This window comes from Olea europaea, chromosome 23 (assembly GCF_002742605.1).
Source record: "Olea europaea var. sylvestris chromosome 23, O_europaea_v1, whole genome shotgun sequence".
In the NCBI taxonomy this organism is placed as follows: Eukaryota; Viridiplantae; Streptophyta; class Magnoliopsida; order Lamiales; family Oleaceae; genus Olea; species Olea europaea.
This window is the reverse complement of record NC_036259.1, coordinates 5,267,737-5,281,705: the sequence shown is the minus strand read 5'-3', so window position 1 is coordinate 5,281,705 and position 13,969 is coordinate 5,267,737. Positions and strand designations below refer to the sequence as shown.

Sequence of the window (13,969 nt, the reverse complement as noted above, 5' to 3'; positions counted from 1 at the left end):
TTTTAACTCCAAAAAAAAAAAAAAAAAAAAAAAAATTTGGAATTGTGGGTGGCAAAAACTAAAGATTTTGGTAAAGTTTGTTAATAAATGAAAGGTTTGGTAGCTCGATTGCAATTTTCCCTTAAATAATCATTCTTCTATGAAAGAGCATTATCTTATATCTGAAGCAATTACTTCATGCATAAAAATGTTTGAAAATTAGAAATATATTGTGAATATTTGGGGGTTGAAATTAGTTTCTTTTTATTAGATTTCCCATATGAAGCTTTCTCCATTAAATCAAATCAAGATCGACGCTCCTTATTAACACCAACGAAGAAATTGATTTATTTATGATTTAGTATTTTGAGAATAGCGTTACTAACTGTAAGAGTATATGGACAATATTTTAAATCACTTTCACGTGAGTTAAGCGTGCGAAGGGATTGAATCTAAACATATTAAATAGGTTATGAAGTCAACGTCACTTTTAAATATCAAAAAATTATTTTCACACTATCCGAAAGGTTGAGAAATCCCTTCCTAATTTTGTCGAATAAAAATTTTTAGTCTCCCTTTCTTGCATTAAATGATATTTTCACTTTATACAAATAATTGCAATTCTTAAAAATAATTTTCAAGCTCCACTAGTTGAATTCCCTGTGAGCACTAATTTGAAGAACAGAGAATCTACATGTATAGGAAATGAGTTTACGGAATTTCTACAGAATACACACAACATGAGGGGTGGGTGAGTTTTTTTGGGCATTATTTTAAACACGTGAAGTCCACTCCCATGTGAGCATCTGTAGCAATTCTGTAAATTTATTTGCTGTACAAATGGTTTAAACCTTTGAAGAAAGTGTGTGTTTATTGTGCAAGAAGAAATTGAATTTGCTTAAAAAGAAAACTGGGTTATTACTGATAAGAAGTTACAGTCAGTCCACTTATTTTTCTCATATATTCACAAGAGAAAACTAGATAACAGCAACATCAAAAGATACAGACCAAGCATTATCCTTGATAAACCTGTGGCGGGACGAGAGATGGACCGAAAAACAAAATTCAGATATAAGTTATCATTCGACTAACTTTTTCTAGAATGCTCGACTTCCATGGTACGACCGTAACATAGTGAGCTTTGATTAAGAAGCTGCAGCTAGGGGAGGCCAATGAGATTCCTCTTGGAAGAACTTGGGAGGAGGATCAGTTTTGTCAATTTCATATCTGTTTTCAACCTCCTCCTCTTCCTCTTCCTCTTCCTCTTCCTCTTCCTCTTCTATGTCTTCAGCATCCCACAAAAATCTAGCATACGAGGCTAGCACATAACTGCACAGGCATTAGTATGTTTTTATTCGGCAAAAACATATTAGATAACACATTTACAGCACAACTTGGCTATAAGATGCTCATCAAGAATTCAAAACCAAGGTATTAATCCAGGACTCCGTTAAATAAATAAACATGAAGGAATGAGCAAGCGAGGTCATGACCCTTTACGCGAGCCTAGGAAGATGAATATATTTATGAAACACAAATAGCTCGTAGACAAGGGTGGCGAACTGTTCCCATAATATTCCACTTGGTAGAAATTGTCATGAAGGCTTACGTGGGTAAATGTTTAAAGTACGACTTCAGAACCAATGAATAAACAACACGTAAGATGGTGAATAAAGCGCGAACACTTAACATAATTAGTTAGAAATTCACCAATAAACGGCCGCCACTTATCATTTACCAAATGACCTAATTGCCCCGAAACCCCAAAAAGAAATCCATGAATAGGTGGTCTCGCCTCGAAGAATAGACTTGTGCAAATTCAAATATCTCCCAAATAGCCTTTTATCCTCTTGCTCCTCCCAGATAATTTGCATAGGAAACAACTACATCTAATTACCTTATTATTCACAACTCACAAGTTGCCAAAGTCCGAGTTGTTTCATTTGTGTTTTTGACGAAGTTTGGAAGGGAGGACGAAATTACCAGTCACTGGGGTCAGTTTTAACAGCTTGATCAAAATAAGCTTCTGCTCGTGCAGCATCCTTCTTAGTCTGCCAAATTAGATCAGCATAGAGTGATAAAACACTGCCATCACTTGGATCAGCCAAAATTGCCCTTCCACAATACTCTTCTGCTTTTGCAAAATCTCCTTTAACCTGCACCACATCAATAACTTCCCCCAATCAAATTTCACCACAAGTGAAACATTTAGCCCCTGTTTGGTTAAGCTAAAAATCTGATCTGATTGTCGAATAATTTTAACTACATATTGGACCTATAATCTTTCAACCACACATTCCATCAACTTCTATCAAAATATACTAAAATCTTATTTTTATCTAAAGGAAACAGGGCCTTAATATACAATTTGGATCATTTTGATCAAAGAATATATAGAATTTGGATAAGTTTGATCAATAATAGTATAGAATTAGAATAAGTTTGATCACGAATAGTATAAAATTAGCGATCAAGAAAAGCAAAGAATTAGAATAAGTTTGATCACGAATAGTATAAAATTGGTGATCAAGAAAAGCAAATAATTTGGATCATTTTGACCAAGAAAATCAAAGAATCTGGATTATTTTGATGAGTATAGTATAGAATTTATATATAATCATACAAAAATGAAATCAATTCAACATCTTGAGCTACTTTCTAAATTTCAAGATTGAATAATATCAACATAAAATGCATGCAAGTTAATAATTATTTTCACATTTAATACAAAATTTCTACCTCTTTCAAGAACTTGGCATAATTTGCTAACAAGAGAGAATTGCAAGGATTTGCTTCAATCATTTTTTGGTAATAAGAATCTGCACTCTCATTCCCATTCCAGCTATTCGGATCTTGTGAACCAGATCCCATCCCATCATCCGATCCTCTCCCGCCACCACCCCCGCACACCCTGCCACCACCTTCTCCGCTTCCACCGCCCATCACAAAAGCCTGCGGCGCCCTTGCATTATCTGCCACCGCCACACACCCTTCTTCCTCCGCCACCCCCAGCCCGGAGCTGGACAACAACATGGACCCAGACCCGGACCCCACCTCATGACCTTCTCTTCCACCCTTGACCTTCATAGACTTGGGTGTCCCTGCCCGGTTCACTCTCTTCTTCGGCTTCAACGACTCCCTGATATCTGACTCAAACAGAGGTCCGGTTCTCCCCGGGCTATCTTCAAATCTAAACGAACTTTTCAAGCAGACCGATCGGGTTCTTGTCAACTGTGGTATTACAATATCGGATTCGGGTGATGACCCGACTGTTGAATTGGGTATCCATGAATTCAAGATTGGTGATGAAGAGCTTCGCAATAACATTATTCTTTATCCTTCTTGATTTTGAAGATTGATTTAAAAAGAGAGAGGAAAGTGAGCTACCTCTGAGCCCTCCGAATCCGTGTTGGAGGGGAGAGAGTGGAGAGTGATGAGTTTATACCGCATTTCATAGGAATGGGGAGTGGACGAGTGGTTGAATGAGTGGAAAAAGACAAATTCATGGAATTAATTATTATGGTAAATTTCACTCTACATCCTCGATGTTTCGTACATTTAGCTTCTATGCCCTCAACCTATTATTTATTAAAATCATATTACTAATCTTTTAATATAGCGATACCTTTGCCTTCATCTAAAAAATATAGGAATGACAAAATGTCTCATCTCATTGAGGAAGATAATGGGGCGATGACCATGCCTTGACCCATCTCGATTAGTCGATTCAAATACATCCTAAAGAAATAAGGATATTTATATGATTAAAGAAATAAGGATATTTATATTCATATCTCCCCTCTTCAAATTTTCACTACCTTGATCCAATCCAATGTTACCCTAATTGATAACATTTATTTGAAATTCAAATTGGACGAACACTAAGGTTTATATAACGTGATAAATTTCATGAACATTAAGAAAATCTACCCCATTTAGGTTTCTAAATGAAATTCGAAGTCAACGGATTGCTTTAGAATAAAACTCTTTTTTAATAATTTTACCCTTTCAATCCGCCATAATGTAAGTGTCACCATGCCATTATAAATGTTTATATTTAATTAGGGAGACATGTGTCATATTTTAAAATTTTTAATACACAAGTGCAATAAAATGTAAATTGGAAATATGAATGTCACACTTAAGAAATGTTGGGACCCATGTGGAATTTACATTAATTATTGTGGCATAGAGTGGAATTGTTCAAACCGATAACCTGTGGATCCCCAAGATTTGGGCCCACTTAGAGGTGAGACCAAAACTGACCCATGAAAGTAAAAAATATCTTAAAAACAACTACTTTTGGCACCTTTATGTATATTTCAATTGTACTGTATGTCCTAATTTACACATTCAGGGCATGTTTGACACTGATTATGAGGTTTAATTTTTTGATCATTAAAAAGAAAAGTGAGTTCCACTTATGAGTGAAGTAGTAAAAAATGAAAGCTGACTATGTTAAATAACGATTAAAAAATTAATTTTTTTTTGCTTGAAAAATCAGAACCAAACGAGTGCTTATTTATCAACTGATGATATGATGAAATTTGACTAAATCAAAATCTCACAATCAAATAAAAAAAGTTGCCCCAATTTCTTTTTGTCATTATGCCACATTACATGAGTACAACCGTTAAAGTGGTGAAATTCTTTTTACAATTTTAATTCAATTTATTGTCACCTCATCAATCTGTAAAGGAATCTATCAATGATGATATGCAAGAAGCATTTTTAATATATTTTCCTATTTTAGATCCTCTTGAAGTAATTGATAAGCGTCGTTGGTACAAAAAATATCATCATTAGAATAAATTTATTATGCCTCCATTTGTTTCTCATTTTTGGAAGAATGAGAATGAAAAATATAGTCGTTACGAGTTTTACACAAAAGATAGAAATTCAAATTTAATGACTTGATGTGATAGATAACGATCATATTTTTCATTTTAATGAGGAAAGAATGGGAACTGAACAGGGGTTATATATATTAAAGAACTAAGTAATTATAAACTATCATGCCGTCTCCAAAAAATAATAATAATAAATAAATAAATTAATTAATTAATAAAGACATTTGAGATACAAGTAATACAAACCTAACGAATAAAGAAATGGTTAAAATGGAGATCGCGATAAACCGAAAATAAAAAATAAAAAATGAGAAATAAAATTTTTCGTGAGACCTATCTCTTTATATTTCTTAATAATTTATAGTCACAATATTTATAATCATTAATAGTCAAGATTTATACAATTATTGGTTCTAAATCTATCACAAGTTGCAATAAAGGACGAAAATATTTCGCATGAAATATAATATATAATTTTCTATCACATCGCCACCCAAATGATAAAATAAAGTAATGTTACTTGATTGAATTTTGTGATCGTTGAATTGATCCGTTTGGCCGTTTCCGCCATACAAGCATGGTAGAGGAACAATGACCGTTAACTTTGCGGGCGCTTACTGGTTTCAGTGCGCGACAAATCGCGTTGTGACACTTCTCCTGTTGGTGGAAAGGACATCTTGGCTACAAGCGGATAAGTTTCTCTTCCTTTTCTTTTTACTAGACTAATTTTTTACTCAAAGGTAAATTGCATCCATGGCCACAAAAATTTGAGCAAAATTTCAATGGAGCCATTATCGAAATTCAATTTAATTTTAAATTTAAAAATTTTGACACATATGAACCTTAAAAATCGATAGATTTTGTTATGTCTCTTCTAATGAGACTCAAAAGAACAACACGTGATAGTTAGCTAGCAAACACAAATAGGGACATACTCCAAATTACTGTCTTACCTAATCGAGCCAATGCCATACACTAAAGTAGTCTAAGTGATGTATCACCTCCGTTGAGGTGCCATGTAGAGACCGACCTCCGTGACCTAGTTGATATGCTATAGTCTATTGCATAAGTGATATGAGGAAATCATCCTCTTGCATTAACAGAAGGCATCTTCTTCCAAGAGATCTTTCATACAAGATTTTTTTTTTGATTGATTAATGTGGCATCTTTACAGTAGACTCTTAAATGATCAACTTATCATTCTACTTTTTAGACGTCCAACCTAGGCTATAAGGGGGTTACTTTTCATAAGCATTAAATACTACTCGGCCTATGATTGATGGAGTGATATTTAGGAGGAGTTGCCTCCCTCAACCATTAGGATGAGATCATATGTCTTTCCATTCAAAAGTAACCACTCCTCTTATACTATAAAAGCTTGCACTTAGTGTTAGTTGAAGGTAATGTAAATTTATATACTTAACTGTATCATTGCTCTCTCTTATTTTACTCTTCATAAAACCAATTCTACTTTACCCTCCTGGTATTCGAACACCATTTGTGGCTCACATCTAAGCACGTCCGTTCCATACCAAAATACATTCTTATAAGTGACTGATTTGACCATCGAAGTGTACATGGCCACCTCCCTCATCTCTAGAGAAGTTTACATGTTGCTAATGGTTGTGCAAGCAAGAGTTTGTGTAGGCGTGAATAAGCTACCTATCTTCAAGAGCTTCGTCCTCCATGCTAGGACATTGTCTCTGTATGACAGTTTCATTAAGCTGCCTATCTTCCAAAGCCACGTCCTCTATGATAGGATCTCGCCTCTGCATAATAGCTTCATCAAGCTGTCTATCTTCCAGAGCATCATCCTTCATGCTAAGACACACTTCTACATGATAGCTTTTATCAATCTACCTATCTTTCAATGCATCTTCCTCCATGCTAGGATGCTTATCTTTTAAAGCATGTACTCCATGGTAGGACCTCACATTTGCACCACAGTTTTCATCAAGTTGTCTATCTTACAAAGCCTTATCCTTTATGCCAGGACATTGCCTCTGCATCACTACTTCATCAAAGTTGTCTACCTTTTAGAGCTTCGTCATCTAAGCTAGTATATATATATACACACACACACACACACACACACACACACACACACTTGGGGAACTATTGCATTGTGCTCAATCACACAACTGAACAAACAATCACCTCGCCAAAGGAAAGTAAAAAAAATCCAAGCTAGATTATCACTTCGACAATGGATCACCCCACCACTTTATGATTTGCTCAACCAAAAACTCTAAGTATCATACAAATTTTCATACCTGGACTTGGGAGGTTATTGTTACACTCTTCTAATGAGGCTCCAAAGAATGCGATGTAACAACCAGCTAGGAAGCACAAATAGGCCCACACTTCACATTATTGTCCTACCTGGTTGAGCTGAGGCCATATACTGAGGTAGCCAAAGAGATGTATCTCCTTCATCGAGGATTTCATACAGAGACCGATCTCGTGGCCTAGGTAATGTTCTATAACTTGTTCCAGAAGAAACTTAAGGCAATAGCCTCTTGCATTGATAAAAGGCATCTACTATTTCACCTCTTTCAAGAAATCTTTCATATAATATCTTCTTATGATTGATTGATGTCACATCTCTGCAACAGATGCCTAAATGGTCAACTTATGAATCTATTTTTCAAAAGTTATACCTTGGCTATAAGATGGCTAATTTTCAGAAACATCTGATGCTCCTCGCCTATGATAGGAGATTGACACATAGGAGGCAATGTATCGACCATCAAGATGAGGCTACATAGCTTTTCATCCAACAATAACCACTCCTCTTTTTCTAATATAAAGCTCACAATTAATGTCATTTGTAGGTGATGCAATGTTAACATTCAATTGTATCATTGCTCTCTCTTATTTTACTCTTAATAAATTGGCTCAATCCGAACCCCATGATATCCATTCGAACACCATTGTAGCTTACGTATAAGCACTTTCTACACCTAAATACATTATAATAAATGACTGACTTGATCGACAAGTACACGCAACCGCCTCTCCCACCTTCGGAGAAGGGCACATGTTAGCGATTTGTCCAAATGTGCAGGCAAGAGATTGTGTGGACGTGACTGAAAGTTATATCATTAGCTAATTGGAAGTTATACCATTACTGATCTTCTACATTATCAATATGTGGTACCTTGAAAGCATAAATAGTGAAACGAGGGTTATGAAAATATATTAAACCCTTATATGAATTTGGTTTTTCGAAAAGTAGTTTTGTGGAAAGTAATTTTTTGAAATTTTTGTGTTTAAAAATGAGTGGGAAAAAAATTCAAACAACGGCTTAATTTTTATAATAATTATTATTATTTTTTAAATTCATATGCTTTATTTATTCATACTCTTAAGATGTGTCTAATGAATTGGCAAGAACTTAATAATTCTTCATCTTTTCTAGTTTGATTTTCATTGTTGTTTTAGAAAGCAATAATGCTATATATAGCACCAATGACACTATAACATCCGTCTATGTGGTGTTATGTAATATAGTCTCAATAAAATGTGAAATTAATCGACTCATTTAATTGTACTTATCATTTAATATCATTTTAATGCCACATAAATTGATCTTTTAACATTAGTAGTGCTAAATAGCATAACTGTTTAAAAAAAGAAAGGAAGTTATACCAACATCTGAGCTTTCTATGTTGGAGGAGAAAAAATAGAGAATGAGTTAAAACTGGATTTTAAAGGAATGGAGATTGTTTGAATGAGTGGAATTTGAAGGGAGAAACGGACAAAGGCTCATTATTAGGATTAATTATAAGGTAAATTGCATATTTTTTGGAAGTTACTTCATCGTTTAAAATCAAATTTTCGTCACATTTTAGTTTTCAAATTTCCATAAAAAAAATATAGTTTATCTCCACTGACTGTTTCTTTCATTTTTATCATTAACTCAATAATGTGATTTAGACGCGAGTTTTTAGTAAAGGATAAAGTTTAGAAGGATGCTATATTAAACAACTATTAAAAACGAGAATAAATTGATGAAGAAAAAGGACGAGAAGTGTTTTCCTCTTCACTCATCGGGCCATCACCATCACCATCACCATCACCATAATTGAGTTAACATAAAATTTACATAAACTAGCATTAAGGAGTGACTTTGCTAATTTATGGAAGGTTGAGAAGAATTTGATATAAATAGTTAGAAGAAGATTGAATCTATTAAAAAAGGTTGGGGACAAATATGATATTTTGATAAGGTCTAAAGGTAAAAAAAAATAAAATCTAGAAGTACCATTTTTTTCAAACTTTTGCCATTTATATATATAGCATCTATCTAAGTAAATTTTTCACTTTTTAGTTCATCTTTGTTATCTTATATTTGAAACGTGAATGTACTCGACTCTAATATATTGTCAGTAATAATGCTTGAAAATATCTATAGAGTATGCTCAATAAATGTATATATAACCCTTTTATGCTTGAAAATATCTATAGAGTATGCTCAATGAATGTATACATATCCCATAAATGGAATATAAGTACAAACACTTGGTGTGCATTTAATTACGAGGGTGGAATTTTTATGGAAAAAAAAATAAATTTTAGGTAATTCAATTGTATAGAGCTTATTTATATGAAAACTATTAATTGAAAATGTTTGACTGATTTAATTTTCAATGTAAAAAGACATTATACTTGTCCATTTTTTTATTAATGGGGGGAGAGGGAGGGAGGGAGTAAATTACATAGAAAATAAAAAGCATCCCTCCTTAAAGAAAATATCTTCCTTATTTTTGAGGAAATTGTGGTTACATGACTAAAAGTTAATTTATCAATCAAACACACCAAAAATAGAAATTTGAGTTAAAAATTACATTTTTTATATTTTTTTTATGAAAAATAAAGCAAAACAAACACACTCTTACCATCCACAATTCAAGAATTATCACATAAGATGTTTCAAGCTTTTCAAAAAGATGTTCATGATTATTCGATCTTATGTAATCCAAATAGGTATTTACCAATTACCAGGTTGATAGATTATTACCACTAAGGCTCTAAAATATCTGCACAAGTATACCCAATCAACATTTACTTTTCTTGTTTAATATATATAGAATCTCAAAGATTTACCTTTACAAGAAGTTTCTAGTGGATTAATGATGTGCACATAAGTGATTATCATCTTTGAGAAATTAATGTAATTTGGAGTGTTGATCATCGTTGAAATTTTTTAATTAAAGTCTAATCGCCTAATCTTGATGTGATGAAATGTGTGTTAAAAAGTAGTATTTTTTATGTTTAGAGATCGAGTATTTAATTACAAATGATTAGAATTATAGTAAGTAAATTTCTAGATAAGTGAGTAATATTTGAGAGTTCTTCGAAATGTACGAAAAAAAAAATGATTTAAGCCCTTGTTTGAGCTCCATTTTGGAGAAAAAAAAGAATTTTTGAATAGTGTATTGATGAAAAATGTGTGGTTAAAAAAAGAAAAAATTTTAGATTCACGTGTAATATTATTTTATTGAAGAATGTGTTGTTGAAATGATGTCAAAGTACTGTAAAATAATGTATTTTTCTAAATAATGGGACTCAAACAGGCTATAAGTATTTATAAATAGTTTATAAACATGAGTCAAACATATGCTCCAGTTTGGCCCTCCTTTTTTCTTTCAATTTTTTATTCTCTTATTTTCAAATACACAATTTTTCATAAAATAATAATACAAGTAAATAAAAAAAAATTCTTTTTTTTTTTCAATCACATATTCTCAAAAGAATAAATATAAATAAAATAAATTCACACATTAAAAATTGAAAGAAAAAGGGTTGACAAACATTTAAATTATGAACAATATGCTACTTGTACATAGAAAGTTATATAATGATTCACATAAAAATGAGGTACCAAAAGGAGAGTGTATAAGTATTTATTTATTTATTTTAATAGATTGAAGAAATTCCAACTAATCATATTTTATCACATTATGTGCATGTAAACCATTATGTAATTCTATTATATATATGTAGTTAACGTTACATAATGATTTACAATTTTACATACAAATGAGGTGTTAAAAAGGTGAGTTTTTTTTTTTTTTTTTTTTGAAAATGTGTAACATTATTGGAGAATGTGCAGTTGAAATGATGTCAAAGTACTGTAAAAGAATGCATTTTTTCTAAATAATGGAGCCCAAATAGGCGGTAAGTATTTATAAACATGAGCCAAACATATGCCCCCGTTCCCCCCCCCCACCCCATCGTTTTTCTTTCAATTTTTTTATTCTATCTTATTTTCAACTACACAATCTTCCATAAAATAATAATATACATAAATCGAAATTTTTTCTTCTTCTTCAATCACACATTCTCCTAAAATAAAAAATATATATATTTTACACATTAAAAATCGAAAGAAAGGGGGTTGATAAGCATTTAAAATATGAAAAATGTGCTACTTGTACATAAGAGTTATATAATGGTTCACATAAAAATTATGTACCAAAAGAAGAGTGAATAAGTGTGTTTTTTTTGTTTTGTTTTTTATAAATAGATTGAAGAAATTCTAATCAATCATATTTCATCACATTATGTATATGTAAACCATTATGTAATTCAATTATGTATATGTAGTTACATAATATAAAGTTGAAAATGAGTGTGTGTTATAAGTGATTCTTAATAATCAAAATCAAATAAGAACTTAATATGTTCCTTTAAACTACTTTTTATTCATATATTTTGTATATCCAACAAATATTACTTAATTATTCATCTCACATTTTTATTTATTTGTAATTTAAATAAATTATAAAAATTCCCAAACATGTTTAACTACAATTTTTCATTCTCCATTAAAAGATCATTAACTTTATTGGGCAAATTTATTTTTGTGCCATCTCAAGTGGTATTAAGGGATGAAAAATCTGCTAGAGAATTGTTGCATAATATATTTCTTGTAACTAAAAATATATGTTTACAAATAGATAAAATCGTGATTTACTTGTGTAAAATATCTTATTGAGTTTCGTCTTATCGAAATCATGATATGCACATGAAAATATGCAAAAATTTCTATTTACTGAAATAGAAAAATTAGAAGGAGATGAAATAAAACGATGTATGCGAATTCACATCTTTTTAAGACAAATTTCATCACTTTCATGATATTAATAAGATTAAATAGACGTCTGTCTCTAAAGACATAATGATTCATTAAATATTAATATTGCATAGTATTAATTTTGTTGGACGAACTATAGTGTTGATAGTATCCTTCACTCACAAAAGAAACACAAACAACAATTGTTCAAATGGAATTTTATATTTGAAAGTAATTCGAAGCGAATTTAATTTTAGAAAATATAAAAAGAGCAAAATATTTTCAAGAGATGAGAATATTTAAAAATCTTTTTTTCTTGAATTGATTTGGTGTAGAAAATTTGTAATTAGCAAGGGATCCCTATTTATAGATTTTTAAGCGTCTTTACGAAATGATCTTATCTTCTGACATGAATAAATGTGGATCAACATATCACACCTTTTATATCTAGTAGTCTAGATCACAACCTATCAAAATCGTGACTTTTTATTATATATTATTTTTAATGGTTACATTATACCCAATTGGAAACAACATGGTTCTTCAATATGCACCATTTGTATTTGAAAAGTCACGAGTCGTCATTGCACCAATTGGAGATTTCTCACATTCATATCTATAAAACTTACCCTTTAAATTACAACAATCGTCCACATGAATAAAAGAAATTGACTCAGAACAAGGAAGACAAGGAACGATGCTACTGAAATATAATGCATTAGGATCGACAACTTTCGCTTTCAACCTTCCTTAATAAGAATCTATCGAACTCATTGGCTAGTTAGTGAATGCAAATATTTTGAACTATTGACCATTATTGTAAGCCTAGACAATAGACAAAACATATTATTTTTCATATCAAACTTTGATTCTCTATTCAGTTCATTATTTCAACCCTTAACTCTGTTGGATTCTATAAGTGTGTTAAAGAATCATTTAAAAAATATTCTCATTTGAACTGGTCAAGTTTGTACTCAAATAGCTAATGTTCTATAAATAGTACCATACAATAGTCAATTTGTGTTGTTTACAAAATATAGTCATCATTAAAATTATAACTATCTTAGCCAACATTTGGTTGGCAGCGCTTATTTACGTCATAGAAACTGGAAGGAGTCAAAACTTCGGAGTGCTTCTCATCAAGTCATTCATAACCTAGTCTGTGGGATCTCAAGTTGTTAGATTAGATTTTCATTAAATTGACCCATTATTTAAATTTTAAACCCATTTTTTGCAATGCATATTTATTCTATCTAGATAATATATTTGTAAACAAATGCATTAGGTTATCCTTCAATAAAATCATTGATATTATTTTCATTTGAGATCAACTGCCAAATGACATTATTCCATGGTGTATATTCGAGACTTACCATTATACACAATATTTTGTGCCATATATTTGTAGCTAATTATCTCGATTAAATTATATAACAAGCACATGTTTTTACTAATTAGAAAATCCTTCAAAAATATTTGAAGCCATCATGCTTTCTTCTAGCTGGTTGATCATCCATCCAGTCAATTGACAGCCGACAGTTTTTGGTCTTTTCGCATTTTGGCCCCCCGTTTAACCCAATTTGACGGTTTTGAAAGGTATGGACTTTTTGGAAGATATTTTTAACTAATTATTCAAGATAAAAATATAATTTTCAAGTCAAATATCCTTTTAAAAGTCATTTTTATATTGGATCAAAACCTTGCATTTGAATGACTTTTAATGCACAAAAAATTGTATATAATGCATAAAAAGATTTTGAACTTAAACATTTATTGTCAAATATCAAAGTGTTAGTACCTTTATATTTTGCCTAATAAATCAATTCTTTGATCTTTCTCTGAAGTTTGGCTCTTAAATTCTTGAATATGTGATTTCGATCTTGAACTCTTTCTTGAGTCCTATTCGTGATAATAGCTTTTGATCTTTTGATGACCATCGATCAATTTTCTATCATATGCTTCGAAAACCTATAATCACTTGAATTCAACTTGTTAGCAAACAAGATTAACTTGTTTGTTATAATCAAAATTTTAAGGTTATTATCAACCATAGGTCAAC

General features: G+C 31.5%; 1 protein-coding gene across 1 annotated transcript; it reads right to left on the bottom strand.

The window, feature by feature from the left end:
* Positions 1–867: 867 nt before the first annotated feature.
* Positions 868–3,436, bottom strand: LOC111372180. The gene is made up of 3 exons (XM_022994381.1): positions 2,719–3,436; positions 1,963–2,135; positions 868–1,308 (listed from the first exon to the last, which is right to left on the bottom strand). The coding sequence occupies exons 1-3, from the start codon at positions 3,304–3,306 to the stop codon at positions 1,125–1,127; spliced, it is 945 nt and encodes a 314-aa protein (XP_022850149.1). The 5' UTR covers positions 3,307–3,436; the 3' UTR covers positions 868–1,124.
* Positions 3,437–13,969: the final 10,533 nt, after the last annotated feature.

Bases quoted from the DNA above. Each gene is read 5' to 3' on its own strand.
- LOC111372180 (XM_022994381.1), bottom strand. From the start codon at position 3,306: ATGTTATTGCGAAGCTCTTCATCACCAATCTTGAATTCATGGATACCC. The intron at 2,136-2,718 runs GTAGAAATTTTG...GATGTGGTGCAG, and splicing joins ATGCCAAGTTCTTGAAAGAG to GTTAAAGGAGATTTTGCAAA. The intron at 1,309-1,962 runs GTAATTTCGTCC...ATGCCTGTGCAG, and splicing joins AAAACTGACCCCAGTGACTG to TTATGTGCTAGCCTCGTATG.